The sequence below is a fragment of the Pristis pectinata genome, chromosome 3, assembly GCF_009764475.1.
Source record: "Pristis pectinata isolate sPriPec2 chromosome 3, sPriPec2.1.pri, whole genome shotgun sequence".
Lineage (NCBI taxonomy): Eukaryota > Metazoa > Chordata > Chondrichthyes > Rhinopristiformes > Pristidae > Pristis > Pristis pectinata.
The window spans coordinates 65,830,689-65,847,249 of record NC_067407.1 but is presented as its reverse complement, the minus strand read 5'-3'; the positions used below and the strand labels follow the sequence as shown (position 1 = coordinate 65,847,249).

The 16,561-nt window shown below is 39.0% G+C and overlaps 1 protein-coding gene across 1 annotated transcript in view; it reads right to left on the bottom strand.

The window, feature by feature from the left end:
- The window catches only part of LOC127567921 (xenotropic and polytropic retrovirus receptor 1 homolog), a 311,271-nt gene that overhangs the window by 276,999 nt on the left and 17,711 nt on the right, over positions 1 to 16,561 (bottom strand). Inside the window, 1 exon segment of the mRNA XM_052011129.1 lies at positions 5,909 to 5,960. Within this exon segment, the coding sequence (XP_051867089.1) occupies positions 5,909 to 5,960 (52 nt within the window).

The window sequence follows — 16,561 nt, the reverse complement described above, 5'->3', positions numbered from 1 at the left end:
TGATTTCCCTCCGGCCCCCCAAGATCCTGCATGACTTCTCCAGAATGCACTTACTGATGATACTGCAGCCTGCCAACAGAGCTGCACTGAGTAACTGCTCATAAGCATTATGACTTGTTCATGAGCAATCAGTACCCATTTTAATTGCTGTCTTCTTTGAATGACTATTTATCACAACATTAACCTTGCCATCAATCACAGTGTAATGGGCCTGTATCCATGATGATGAATAATCAAATAATTCCACAAGCCAGTTCTCATTCATGGGTCAGAGGCGAAAAGAGTAAACAGCTTCAAATTCCTGGCCGTTATCATCTCCGATGAGCTGTTCTGAGACTAGCACATATATACAATCACAAAGTAGGCGCCCCAGCTCCTCCACTTTCTAATAAGCTTAAAGAGATTTGGCATGTCACCAAATACTCCTGCAAACTTTGACAGATGCACTGTTGGAAGTATCCTGACTCGTTACATAATTCTAACACACAGGCACGCAAGAGGCTGCAGAGAGTAGTGGACACAGCCCCGGTCCATCACAGACATAACCCTTCCCACCATGGACAGCATCTACAGGAGACGCTGCCTCAAGAAGACAGCATCTATCATCAAGGATCTGCACCATCTGGGTCATGCCCTCTTCTCGCTGCTATGGTTAGGCAGGAGGTACAGAAGCCAGAAGTCCCACACCACCAGGTTCAGGAACAACTACTTTCCTACAACCAACAGGTTCTTGAACCTACCTGCACAACCGTAACCCTACCTCAGGAACACTATGGACCACCTCTTGCATCACCATGCACTTGTCTCTGATTGTGACTTTTTTTTGCACTAATGTATTTTTTTCCTCTCTCTTCACTGTCTTGTATAATTTATGTACAATTTGTATTCTTTGTGTGTCTGTACCTACGGACTTCTAATACTGCTGCAAGCTTTTCATTGTATCTGTACTTCACTGTAATTGTGCACATGACAATAAACTCGATTTGACTTGAATTCTCAAGTTTGTCCATAATGTATGTAGCACTCCAGTCTGGGGAATGTCACTCCAACTTCTGTCATGACTGTTCCAATCGTTCTTGCTTTTTGGGCCCTTACAATTTAGGAATTTTTACAAAGTTTCTTTCTCTGACCACATGACCTGACACTGGACAAGGAAGAGGATGCCACCATTATCTTACATTTCTGTTTGCTCAGTGCTCACACTCTATAATCACATCTGAAGTGAATCTACTTCATGTTCCTAAATGGCACACTGGTGACAAATCATGTTCCTTCAAATATTAGGCCTGCCATATTAACTAGTTCTGTCTGAATTTTATCAACAGGCAGTCTGCATGTGCTAAATATGTAGCTCTCAGAAGTCACTGAGGTTGTTGGATTAACATGTCCCTTCAAGACTTTTTCTACGTTCACACGATACCTTTTCTACAGTTCATGTTCTAAGTAAATTCACATATGTCACCAGCAAGAATAACTCTTTCCTCCCCTCACGTATCGTTGCATTTCTTTGTTACGTCCTCTCTAGATGATATTGTTAGCCTTCAAGGAGATTTCCTTGTGTTTCATGCACTGGTCAAATGGCTGAGTCTGCTTTTACATTTTGAGCTCCCTAATGTATCCAGCACATCCACTGCCTGGTACCATCATTACTCTGGTTAGCAAACCCCATTTTCTATTTCACTCACATTTTATTATGGTCTTGCTACTCCCTTAAGCAGCAATCTCTCAAACTCAAGAGTCTGAGAGTTTCTTTCTACTGCCTCAAGCATGGATGATTAGACAGCGGTACAGCTAGAAACAGAACATCCCTTACTGAAGGCAATAACTCTCAACCAAGAATGCTTGGCACAACATATCAAGGTCAAAACATATGGTGCACACAATTCTTAAAACACATCCTTACCGTTATATACACAACATAATCTTCTCCACACACTTACTTGCATCTTAAAACACATTTTTAATCTAACTTTTCATAGTTCAAATGAAAGGTCATCCACCTGAAAAGTTACACAGATACTGCCTGGACTGTTGAGTATTTCTAGCATCTTATTTTTGTTTTTAAGTTGGAGGAACAAAGGACTGTAGATGCTGGAATCTAGATGAAAAACACTATGATGCTGGAGGAACTCAGTGGGGCAGGCAGCATCCGTGGAGAAAAGCAAGCAGTCAACGTTTCGGGTCAGGACCCTACTTCAGGTAGATGCAGGTAAGAGATAGTGATAGGCAGGTGCAGGGGAGGGGAGAGCAGATCCACCAGGGGATGGGTAAAAGGTAAGGAGAGAGAGGAAAAAAAAGGGCTAGGAAAGGGAAGAAGAGAAAAAGCATGGGGGTGCGATTTGAAGGGAGGGGGTGGTGGGAGAATTCAATATTCATGCCTGGAGAAAAGCAGGCGGTCAACGTTTTGGGTCAGGACCCTTCAAGGTGGTGATAGGTAGATCTACCTTCTACTTATCACCACCTTGTGCCCACCCCGCCTTCCCTCTTTTGTCCACCTATCAGTGCTCTGTTCCCCCTCCCCCAATAAAGGCTTCCCTTTTTCCTATCTTCGGTCCTGAAGAAGGGTCCTGACCCAAAACGTTGACCATCTGCTTTTCTCCATGGATGCTGCCTGACTTGCTGAGTTCCTCTAGCATCTTGTGGTTGTTTTCATCTAGATTCCACCATCTGCAGTTCTGTTTCTCCAGTATTTTTTTGTTTTTAAGTTTCCTTTTCAAATAACATAAAACATTTGCAGTCAGACTTGTGTACTTTGAGCTTCTGTTATCATTTCGGATGATCTTAACCTGCAACTGAGCCATGTCACGTGTATAAAAATTTCTGTAAGCTAAGCTAAGGGTTTCAAGTAATGGTTAAAAATTAGATTATTAGGAAATAAGAAAGCATGCTGGGGTGAGCTAAACAAACTGTAATTAACTTATAGAATATTGATCAGGAAAGGTCCTTCAGAAGAAAAGGATGAATGGTTCCACTGGGCACTTAAGACATATTTCTGGGAAGAGATCGAAGAGCTCAGACTTCTCAGCCTTGACCAGAACGGAATAAGCAGAAGAGTTTCAGCAAATATGTTTTGTTTTGAGTGCATGGACCAAGGTAGGTTCAATCATCTCATCATATTGTACAAGAGTTTATTTTTTCTTCCCTCTTTAAGGATGCTAACGTTCACATTTTAAAGCAAAATGTTGACATTTCATATTTCAACTGTTACTGGTTCTTACTTTTACTTGTGAAAGAGGTTTTTAAGTTAGAATATGCTACAGGTAAAAATGGAATGATTCGGATATTTGATCAAATTTTTAATATTTAACATCCACCACTACTCAAGGGAAAAGAAACAGCTGTGCAAGCAGCTGAAGCCTGAGGTCCTAAAGGCAACCAGTGATCTAAAGAACATATACTGGATGGAAAGAGTACAGGAGGTACAGCAATTCACTGACAACAATGACAAATGTGAATTTTTGAGTGTTGTAACTAACAGCCATGAATGGAGGGGACCTTGTCAAGGACAGAGAGCTAGTTAGAACCCACTAGAAAAGGCACTTTGTAGAATTCTTCAACCATTCTCTGTCCTTAACAAGACTATCTTTGATCCTATCCCACACTAAACTATTCAGTCTAGCCTTTCTGCCACTACAGATCAACAAGTTAAAAAGACTTTGTCAACTAAAAAATACAAGGTCTTGAGATCCCTACTAAAGTTCGAAAGCTTAGCAAAGAATAATTTCAGTCATAAATTCACAACCTTATTTCTCACATTTGGGAAGATGGTGACACGCCAAGGGATTTCAGAAATATCGTAATTGTGACCTTCTTTAAAGAACATGGTGAACATCATCACCAGGGCCCTCCAAGTGGTCAAAGAGCTGCTCCATGAAATGCATGTGGCATTTCTCCACCAAGGGACAAAATGGACATGATCCTCTCCTTGCGACAACTCCAAGAAAAATGCAGGAAGCAGCATCCACCAAGAATCATACCCTCTGTGCTGCCAACTGAAAGACTATAAAGATGTCTTTTCAAGTTTGACTGCCTCAGAAATGTGTCTCCATTCTACTTGGAAAACATGAACTACTCAGGAGCCACCACTCAGCAAAGCAGACAATAATGAAAAAATTCACCATCACCTTTAATGCAATGTCGCAGATTCTGGCCATCCGAGGTAAAGAGTGTGCATAGGTCAAAACCTCAAACTTGGCACAAAGCTCATGGTTACACAGGCAGCAGTGATCCCCACCCTCTTCTATGCTTCAGAGATTTGAACTTCCTACACAAGACACCTTAATGCAATAGTGAGATACGACCAATGCTGAATCCATAAAAACTTTCAAATCCACTGGCAGGATAAGCAAAGCAAAAACCATCAGCCCTACTGTTTAATCATACTGAGCCAGCTCACGTACAGGCCTCATTGGTCTCATACCCACCATCAAATTCCAGAACTAAGCAATCTACTCTGTGCATCAACAATCTGCTGGAAGAACTCAGCAGGTCGAGCAGCAGCTGTGCGAGGAAAGGAATTGTCGACGTTTCAGGTCGAAGCCTGCATCAGGACCAGCTTTCTTTCTTCCACAGATGCTGCTCGACCCGCTGAGTTCTTCCAGCAGATTGATTGTTGCTCCAGATACCAGTATCTGCAGTCTCTTGTGTCTCTACTCTGTGCATCATGTCAGCAAGAGATTACCTGAAGGATAAAGGAAATAATGCATGGATTTTCTCAAAGTGTCCTTGAAAAAATGTAACATCCTCAACAAACTGTTGGAATTCCTGGCATCTAGAATGGCACTGAGAATCCTGTTTCTTCATTGCAAGCATGCAGAAATCCAGTGAAAATGGCATAAAGAATGCTCCACTTCCCAAAGGCTCCACCATCAAGCACTTCCTGCATCATCTGTGGCAGAGTCAGCAGGCCCCATACTAACCTCATCAGCCACCTCAGAATAAAAAGAACTGGAGCATAAGCAAGTCTTCCTCAATCAAGGAATTGCCCAAGTAGAAGCAAGCAGAAATATTGGGTTGAGTCAGTCTAGGTCAGAGTCAGTCTGCCCTGCTTTACTGTCTATGGCCAAACAAGCTACACTGATGTGAATGTAGATTGGTTTGACTGACTAGGGAAATTCCCCATCCACATGTAATTGTAAATACTGTAGAACCAAAAGTAAAATTCAAAATTGATCAGAACCACCTTTCCTTAGTTGAAGATGTAGAACAAAGGAACAGGTGCAAGTCCATGGTTACTTCAGCTAAAATATGGATGGTACCAAAAGTCGGGAACAAAAGGTTGCAAAAACATAATATGTACACTCACTTCAAAAAAATTCATCTGTTTTTATTCTGCCAAATTTAATGCATCATTACTTTGTACCTGTCCAGAACATATGACATTTGTCTCTATTAGTCACTTTCCAACCATTCCAAAGACATTTTGCCTTTGCTTCTTCTCTGGAGCTCACAATTTTTCTTACCAACCACCAACTTGGTATCAAGTACATTGTTGAGAATCTGGTTACTACCTTCAGCTCCAAAACATAAATATACAGTGTAAAAGCAATTGCATTACAGTTGTTCTCTTATGCAACCCATTCAGAACCAACACTTGTATTGCTTCCTTTAAATTTGGTCCTACCTGATGAAATAATTATTTATGAGAGAATGTGTTAATGCAGGAGTACTAATCAGAATTATTCTGCTATGAACAGTAAACATCTTCCAACTATTAAAGATAAATTTTGTTCAGCTCTGATGTATTCCCCTTTCCTAATGTATGTATTCTCTCCATTTTGTTTTTCCATGATGCTATGACATGGGGATCTGAATGATTCCATAAATAGGGTTGTCTATATAACATTATGCAGTCAGAAGTATTGAAATGCAAATTTGTTCATCATTAGAATTATATGAAAATCATTACCTTCTAAAGATGGTGCTTGGTCTTGGGCTGCATATAGCATCTCTTTGAATGCCTGGAATATAAAACATTTGATTGTCAAATATCTGCTCTAAATATAAACTGAAGGTATTGAAAATCTAAATTCAATATTAGTTACAAATCACAGCATACCTCCTCTAATGACATCTAAACTGGAACAGTTTTGCAACCCTAATTTCTCGGTAAAGAATTATGGCCTGGAACTCACTTGAAACAGAGTTTTATAATTCAAATTGTATCCCAGTCTTCTCTGTTTATAATACATAGACACAGAAAGGCCAATGAGCACATACAGCATAGAAAAGACAATTAATGCTACTTGCATGATTACTACTGTGCTTCCACAACTCATGAATGGTGTAGCCCTCAAACACTGGAACAGGTTTTTAATCCTGGTATGGTCTGTCCTTATTTGAACCAACTGGTAGAGAGTCTGGCAGTGGAGATTTTCTGATACATATCTTCCTTTTTTCAGTATTATCTCCAAATCTGGTCCCTCCCTCACCCAGAACGGGACACCATTCTTTGCTGACATCCTCCATTCCCGCTCAGATCTCTCCTCATTCAATGCCCTCCTATGCCAGATCTTATATTCAACACCCCCAACTCTCCTCCCTAACTTTCACTCTTGACGCCCTTGAATAGACTCCCTACTTCCCAATTATCTCCCTGACGCTCATTGTCTTCTCTTCTGCTCCAGTCTTTCCGAGAGCCTCTTAGTCCTTCCTATTACAAAATCTCTTTTTATTTTATCATGGATGATCTCATCTCCCACTTCCACAATCTGCATCATGCTCTGCACAATTGTTCACCTTAAAATGAGATGGCATAGAAAAGGTTTTTATATGTGAATGTGCATGCAAACCCCTGGTCAGCATGTGAGGTGGAAAAGGAGAGTCTCAAGAGCTTCTGACAATAAGGCAGTTTTGTTTACTTCTATTGCATTTCTATGGAACTAAATATCAGTGATTTCCATATTTCATTGCTAGTCTATACTGATAAGATCGCCTCAACTGACTGGTATAGTTAGTGTAAGTGCTTGTGCTACTTTCTGTGCTCTAAGAGTCTGCTGATATTGCCTAAGTTTTCATGTGTTGTCAGCACCCATAAAACTATGTGCATCAAGAGTCATAGCCTTTCAAATTTAAAGGAAGGCAATATAAAATATTGTCTTAAGCAGCAATGTGACCACTTCAGTTAGAAAGCAAGGGAAGGTCATTGTTTTGGCAAAGACGACGATGATGATATATATCATCAAAACCAAGTGAATGAGTTTTGTCAAAAGCGTAATTGAGTGAAAAAATATTTTCTGGTGTAAAGAAGAGAAACACCTGCCAAAGAACAACTCCTGACAACTGTTCTTACACTCTCAAACATTATAAATAGAAAAGTGCATTAATATGTTCTCAGAAGTTCAGGAAAATAACTGAATAAAGGATATGTTGAAAACACCACAGTGTCAGCATGTTTTGCACTGCCACAGACACTGAGTTTTTGATTTAAAAGACATTTTGGGTGAGATTCTACACCAAGACAGAGTCTGATACTAGCAGTGAAGAGAGAGTGACTACCCTTGAATCAAGGTAGCATTTGATTGAGTATGACATCAAGGCATCTTGGCAAATCTGAGACTGCAGATTTTGTATCTGGAGGAAAGAAAACTGCTGGAGGAACTCAGCAGGTTAGGCAGCATCTATGGAGGCAGATGGATGGTCAACAACTTGGTTTGAGACCCTGCAGCAGGACTGAGGGGCTACCAGGTGATAGGTAGAACAAGATGAGGGGGATGGTGGGCAGATGAAGCCAGGTTTTTGAGGAGGTGGGTGTGGGGGGGGGGGGGGGGGGGGGGGGGGGAAGGGTTGGAATTCACCATTGACCAGAAATTCAACTGGATAAGCCGCATAAATATTGTGATTACAAAAACAGATTACAGCTAGATATCTAGCTGTAAATAATTCACCTCATGACACCCAAGGCTTTTCCACTATCTAACAAGGCACAAATCAGGAGTGTGATGAGGAACTCTCCACTTGATGAATGCAACATCAACAACTCAAGAAAGTTAATATCATCCAGGACAAAGCAGCCTGCATTATTGCCACAACTTCCACCATCAATTCCTCACTCAGGCTACGCCCATAGCACTTTCCAAACCCATGATCTCTACTAGCAAGGACAAGGCCAAAAGGAGCATGGGAACACAAGGTACTCCTACGAATCATGCAACATCCTGGCTTGGAAATATGTGACCAGTCCTAATTCCTGGAAGTCTCTGTCCAACATCACTCTGGGAGTATCTTCATCAATATGCTGTTCAAGATGTCAATTTAAATGGGCAATAAATGCTGACATTGCCAGATTCCCAGATTCATAAAATGATTAAAAAGTCTTGGCTTCCTTAATTCATATGTTTTGGATGTGTCAGAGTCTTAAAAAATATTGGACAGAGGTCTTTCATACTTTTTCTGTACTTTTTAAAATAAATTTTAAACTTAATCCTTTGACTGCACTATTTGGGATTGTTGGAGAAAAAGATATAACTTTGAAAGCTTCTGATTTACATATTCTGGCTTTTATTTCTCTTATAGCCAGGAGAGCAGTATTGCTTAAATGGAAGGAAGCTACCCCGCCTACGCATGTTCAATGGTTACGGGATGTTATGTCATACTTGAATCTAGAGAAGATTCGCTGTTCACTTTGGGGAGCCTTTTTGAATTATTTTCAAAATCTCTGATTTGGGAACTAAAACACAGATATTGGCTGACACTTACGTTTTTTAAGGTTTTTCCTTGCTGTTTCTTCTATCTAACAGCTTCGGGTTTTGGTAGTGGGGGTAGATTTTTTTTTGTAATAAAATATTTCAATTTTTTCTTCCTTTATTAACTAACTACTATATCTGATTATTGATTTAGAGTATTGTAATCCTAAGTACGATTTAACACAATGTATTCAGTAGTACTTTTACTCTCTTTCTTGATGCTTGTACTCTGTATTTTTTTTCATGGATTTAATAAGAATATTGTAAAAAGAAAAAAGTCTGATAAAAATCAACCTTTTAAAAATAAAATCAACATAACGTCTCAAAGTCACTCACTCACCTCTGTCACAGATACCTGCAGATCCTTGCAAGCTAAAATACAGCACCTCATTCATGCTATGAGAATTCTAAGCTTGAAGCTCCAAGTGTTTTGTGAAATGTTTTGTGGACAAAAGACTTTTTTTGATGTCCTTTATAAAATTATTACTTATTAGCATAACATATTCCAATGCGGCTTGCATTCATTCTGCAAATTGCAAGATAACTTTAAAGGCAGCAATTTGCTGATAAATGTGTAAGCACGAACATCCGATAAATAAAGTGTTAACTAACTGGAAAAATCAAATCTAAAATTAACTGTTTGCATCTGATTTTTTCTGCATAAAAAACTGAATGGCTGTACAAATAGTTTACAAACGGCACTCAATTTGCACGAACCGCATACCAAATTAAAAGCATGGTTTGTTTCACCTATAAAACAGCAACAAATGGTGATGCAAATAAATTATGAAGTGAGAATAAAGTCTACTTAACCCATCAAACTAATAATCCATATTTAGTATTAGAACTGACCAGTTCCACAGTAGGATTACCCATCCGTAATATTAACTCAGCTTTTTCCCTCTCCATAGATACTACCTGATCTGCTGGATATTTCCAATATTCTCCTTTTGGTTTCAAGTTTCAGCAACACTCTCACATGCATTTCAAAGCCTCAACATTTTCCTTTTTATTCCTTTTTGTCTCCTTCCTTAACGACTTTTATTAATCTGTTAACCAGATAGCTCTATAAACATTGCCTTTACCTGGACAATCCTGCCTCAGTCTATCAGAGTTGTCCTACCATGCTGCTCCCAGCCTCTGTGCTACTCAAAACTTAACTTGTTTTCTCATTTTCCCAGTTTTGATAAAGTGTCTTCGACCTGAAATATTTTTTCTTCCACAGTTGCTGGGTGTCTTCAGCATTTTCTGTTTCTGTTACATGTTATATTTTCACTACATGAGCTACACCAAAAGGAAGTATTCCTTTTTTAAAAAAGGTAAACACTGCACAAAATGGAGAATAATTACCTGTGCCAAACAAGCAAAGTTGAGCAGAAAATTAGATAAGATAATGAGTCTTTGTAATAGGCCTGGATTAAACGTAAGTAAATGCTTTGAATAGACTTGAGAGCCAAACAATATCAGTTTAACAGCTCAGTGGCGTTTCCTGCAATCATTCTTGTGTGCAATTCCTTTGATAATGAGTAATTGGTAACGCTGTCTTGAAACAGTATTGGTCAGGTTTTGCGATTAGAAATAATTGAGAAGCTGCCAGCATTTATGGTTATTAAACAGCAACTTCCAGTCCTACATGTGTGATTAAACATGGGAAACGATAAAGCTCTTCTTCAAGAACCTTTGTGCTACCTATATCTTGGAAAACTGTGGTTGAAGTACTTGCATGAAAGATACCAAGTAAATTCAGCAGAAAGTTTAGATCGTGCAACTGAATTTGTCACAACATGATCAACACAAGCATGTGTGCTCACATTATTGCTCATTAGAGTAGATCCTTTGCTGCTGTTATTAAAATATTTTATAGTTTTTAAACCATCCGGAAAAGTCCACTCTGACACTTACCCCCGACTCCATATGCTTGTGAACAAAAGGCCAGAATAGAGCTGTGGTGGCATGACAACCAAGTTTGGAAATAGTCTGCAGTTGTTGATGTTTAGAAAGCATAGGCAAAAAGGACAATGAAAAGGGAGTGGGTACTGATCATAAAAGATGATGCAAGGGGAGAATAGAGAAATGATGCTGTCCCACAACAAATAGGGAAGTCATATTGGGTGCACATAAGGGATAAAAAGCAACATATAAAAATCGGTTGGAGTAGTTTATGGATGTTGGTTGGAAAGAGAATTAAATAAGTAATAAGATGTGTTCATAGCAAGGACAATATAATAAACATAAGGAATTTAATATTCATATAGATTGGACAAATCAAATTGGCAGAAGCAGTTGAGCGGATGAGTTAATAGAATGCACACAGAACAGTTTGAGGTGAGGGGAAATCTGTTCATTCAATTGGCTCTAACAGGTGGCAGGGTTTTACAAGAGGTTAAGGAGTGATCCTGTCCAACAGGTACAATGGAATCACTACTGCGAAGGCATGGAGAAATAAAAACAGAGAATGCTAGCAATACTCAGCAGGTCAGGGAGCATCTGTCGAAGGAGAAACAGAGTTTAAATTTTAAATTTTTTTAAACATTTTATTTACAGCGTGGTAACAGGCCCTTCCGGCCCAACGAGTCCACGCCGCCCATTTAAAACCCAAATTAACTTACCCGTACGTCTTTGCAATGTGGGAGGTAACCGGAGCACCCGGAGGAAACCCATGCAGACACGGGAGAACGTACAAACTCCTTACGGACAGCGACGGGAATCGAACCCCAATCACTGGCACTGTAATAGCGTCGTGCTAACCGCTACACTACCGTGCCACCTACATTTCGGGTCGAAGACCTTTCATCAGAACTGAAAAAACTTAGAAGTACAACATGTTTTAAATGGGGTGGAGAGAACAAAAAGAATGTCTGCATTTGGACGGACACCTGGAGAGATTGAATGATACTGGTGTTAGCAATAATGGCTCGTAGAGGACAGTGAAGACTTGTTAACTGCAGATAATCTGTCTGGAAGTTGTAGGAGGCGAATGAAGAGTAAGGAAGAGAGAAGAACAAAAAAAAACTACACAAAATGCTAGAACTAAGAGAAACAAATTGGAGAAGTAAAGCATTCAAATGCTGGAAATAAGAACAGAGGACCGTAGAAATACCTATCAGGTCAAACAGCATCTGTGGAGACAGAAGCAGAGTTAACGTTACAAACTGATGATTGTTCATCAGAATAGATCATTGACCCAAAATATTAACTTGTTTCTCTCTCTGTAGATGCTGTCTAACCTAATGATAATTCCCAGCACTTTCTGCTTATATTTCAGACTTCCAACTTCCTCAGACATAAGAGAATGCAAATGCTGGAAAATCTGGAGTAACAAATAAGATGCTGGAGGAACTCAGTGGGTCAGGTAGCATCTGTGGAGGGTAATGGATAGTTGACGTGACCTTTCAGGTCAAGACCCTTCATCTGGACTGAAAGATAGAGGAGAAATAGCCAGTATAGCCAACATCTGCAGTTTTAACAATTTTCAGAATGGATGTAGTTGGCTTCAGGACAGAAAGTAGAGAGTAGGAGGAAGGACTAGTAATTCGCAGTGGAACAGGGTGGATGATGATATTATACAAGGCTCAGTGCTGGATCTACTGCTGTTTATAATTTACTTTAATGATTAAGACTGTGGAATCAAAGATCCTGTTTCTAAATTTTGTGGCTCATTCCAAATTGGTGGCATAGTTAAAACTGAAGAAGACTGCAACAAATTACAGAAGGACTTGCAGAATGGGTAAATAATTGACAAATAAGTTCAACAAAGATAAATGTGGAATAGTATAGAGAGGTCAGATTATTGGAAGGTACAAGTCTACATGGGGTCGGGGTTAAAGAAAAGATCTCAGGGTACAAATATACCTACCACAAGAGTTGCACAAAGATTTGCAAGGCCATAAAAAAGCAAACCAAGCACTAGTATTTATTTCAAAAAAAGGTAAAGTTGAACAGACAAAAGTTATACTTAAACCAGGACTGAACATTGATTAGATAGCACTTGGGTATACTGCATGTACTTCTAAATGTATATCTAAGAACAATTTAGGGGCACTGGAGTGGATGCAGAGAAAATTGACATGGATGATATTAGAAGTGTGAGGGTGTACATATCAGAAAAAAATGAACAGACCGTGTCCATGAGAAAATCTGAAGGGTAATCTTACAGATGTTTTTAAAATAATGAAACATTTTTAGAGCAAATGCAGGAAAATATTTCAACTTGTGAAGGAGCACAACTATAGACCATCATTATAATATAGTCACAAAGGAATCCAACAGAAAATTCAGAAGAAGTCCAAAGAGTGGTGAGAATTTGGAACTTGCCATAACAGGGAGTGATTGAAGCGAATATTAATAAAGGGGAGGCTGGACAAGCATTCAAGGGAGAAGGCAACGGACGACTGTTGATAAAATTATATGAGGAAAATACAAAAATTACTTGAGTAAGACATAAGTGCCAGTAGAGGCTAATTGGACTTAAAAGGCCTGTTTACGTGCCTACATATTTTACGTAATCCCATGAGGAAATTTGTGAATTCTTGTAATTCTCCACCCAAAGCCAAGTGGATGCTTGTCACAAAGTAAATTCAAATCAATTAAAGGATGCGCAAATCAGCCAGGAAGATGGACTTGAAGTAAGGATTCAACAACCATCTCATTAAGCTTAGATAGTTTATCCTTGCTCCAATCTTTATGAATTTTTGCTCCGACTGCATTAGTCTAATATGTAGTATCTCGTTGAAGATTATTTTGAAATCAAGATATATTGCATTTACTGCATTATTACCACCTAACCTCTTTACTAACTCTTCCGAAAATTGAATGAGGTTGGTCAAACACTGCTTTCCCTTTAAAATTCACACTGATGATTAGTATTTCTGGGCCAAATCATGCTGCAGGCAATGCGATATGTTGCTACATTCCAGTCCATTCTGGATTTACTTTCTCCAGATAGGGATGGTAGAACAAGCTGACCCACTACACCAAAGAAGCAGAATGGTATCCAAGAGGTGATCAGGCACCCAAGTAGATTGTGAATGCTCGCCGCTGTCAAAGGACTTTGAACTATTTTGAAACATTTTTGACTGTCAGGGACATGTAAAAACTATTAAAACAAAATAAAATTAAAAATAAGTTTTAATAAAAACACATTAGTAGTGGATTAAAACAAAATGACTCAATTACCTGCACTGATCTTTTTCAATTTAACTGGTTGCCCTTTGTACACCAGCCATGATTGCCAAAATGCATTCCCCTCTGGCATATTAGTGTTCGTCCTTTGGACTCAACAATGAGTCCAGCAGTGGAGCACAACGCCAGATGCTCTGGTACTGTATGCACAGATGCCCAAGACATCCTGGACATGGAATGTCTGATAGCTGGCTGCAAATAAAGACAACTTGGCTCAATAAGTCTGGTTTTTAGATGCTTTTCTATTTTCTCCTTCTTTCCATACTAATGACCTTAAGTTATGTACACCTTCCCTGGACATGTTCTACCTCCCTTAAGTTTTGGCATAATGTTTGTCCCTATCAATACATCATGAATAAATGGCTAAATTTGTGTAATAGTGGCTCTGCTATCTCTTCCCTAAATTCTTTTTAAATGCGGATATATTTTCATCTGGACCAGTGAGTTTGATTGGTTTATTTGCTCTCTCCCTATGGATGACTCTAATGTTGTATTACTGCTTTGAAAGGGTGGAAGGGGCAAACCAAGTACTTACATGCAAGTAAAACTTCACTGGTGAGTCAATTATTGGAATCCATTCTGATGAACAGTGTAATGTTTTATTTAAAAAGGCATAGGTTAACTAGGAACAGTCATTAAAAAGGGTCATGCTTGACTAAATTGAAGTTTTTAAGCAAGTAACAAGAAGGGTTGATGAGGGGAAGATAAAAATAAACTGATGATACTGGAAATCTAAAATAAAAACAGAAAATGTTGGAAATAGTCAGCAGGTCAGGCTGCATCTGTGGGAAGAGAAACAGACTTCGACCTGAAATGTTAACTCTGTTTCTCTTCCCACAGATGCAGCCCAACCTGCTGAGTATTTCCAACATTTTCTGTTTTTATTTTAGGGTCAATGAGATTAAGCATTTAATGCAATCTACATGATATAGCCCCATAAGACCAGCTGACTGAAAAAGTAAAAAACCATGGGATCCAAGAAAAAGTGACAAACTGGACATACAATTGGCTCAGCAACAGGAAACAAACTGATTGGTGATTCTGTGTGTTGGGGTTCCACAAGACTCACTATTCAGTCCCTTGCTTTTGGTAATTTTTGTTGATGGTGCAGATTTAAGTGTAATGATATGAAGAGGTTTTCAGACGATACAAATATTGGCTCTGTGGTTGATAGTGAGAAAGAAACTTTTAGACTGGAGGAAGTAATGGATGATCCGGATAGTTTGGTTGAAAGATGGCAAAGGGAATTTAATTAAGAGAAGTGCAAGATAATAAATTGAAGGATGTGCAATAAGGCAAAAGAATATACAATAAATAGAAGGATATTAGTGGTTAGCGTAACGCTTTACAGCGCCAGTGACCCGGGTTCAAATCTGGCTGCTGTCTGTAAGGAGGTTATACATTCTCCCCGTGTCTGCGTGGGTTTCCTCCAGGTACTCCAGTTTCCTCCCACATTCCAAAGACATATGGGTTAGGAAGTTGTGGGCACGCTATGTTGGCGCCGGAAGCATGGTGACATTTGCGGGCTGCCCGCAGAACACTCTACTCAAAGGATGCATTTCACTCTGTGTTTCGATGTACATGTGACTAATAAAGATATTTTATCTTATATGGTTCAACAGAGGGATCTTGGATCCATATATCCTTATAGGTCAATGAGGTGATTAAAGATATCTGGGATGATAGCTGAGGCATAGACTATAAGAGCAGGGATGTAATAATACAACTGTACAGAGCATTTGTTAGGACACTGCTAGAGTACTGCATATAGATTTAGTCACCATGTGACAAGGAAAGATGTGATTGCAATGGAGAGGATCCAAAGATTTTTTTTTAGGGTGTTGCCAGAACTTGAAAATTGCAGCTATAAGTAAAGATTGGATAAATTAAGGCTGTTTACTAAAGAACAAAGGAAGATGAGGGGAGACTTAACTGAGGTGTGTTAAAATTAGGAGGAGCCTGAACAAAATAGAAAAGACCCATTTCCCTTGGCAGAAGGGACAAAACCAGGAAGCATACATTTTGTAGCAATTGATAGACAAGATGAGGAATACTTATTTCATCCAGAACATGTACTAAACTGGAATTCACTACCTGACAGAATGATAGAGTCAAAACCTCTCAAAATATTGAAATGGTACATGAATGTGTACTTGTGGGGTTATAGACCGAGTCTGTAAGATTCAATTAGGTATTTTATCACACACATAATTAGCTAAATAGAGATTTGTTTTGTAAATTTTCTATGATTTGGATGTCCTCTTCTCAATGTACAGGTATGAAAATTTGATCTGCAAAGTGGATGTCACCAGCCAAGTATGTTTCAATTCAATATTACTCACTGCTGTTAAACATCATTATTTGCCAATATTATCATCCACTTCATTTTCCCTAGTTTCTAATCACTGCAAGTTCCACTTCAAAAGACTATGTCAAGTGTGTGGGCAACTGCCAAGTATACTAACTAGCTCTGTTCATTCATCGTTAACCACACAATCCAGGCTATTAAAATCTTAAAACAGTGAAAATATTTAACACCGCTATAAACAACAGATAACTTGGTGGGTGTATGGAGTTCACACATTCACTTGCAATATTCTCACTGATAAAATTGCATAGGAGAAAATGCAACTGCTTCTTCTAAAGATCAATGGTTTTGCTCACTAAGACAGCTTTCTAAGAAGGTGAAGTTCTAG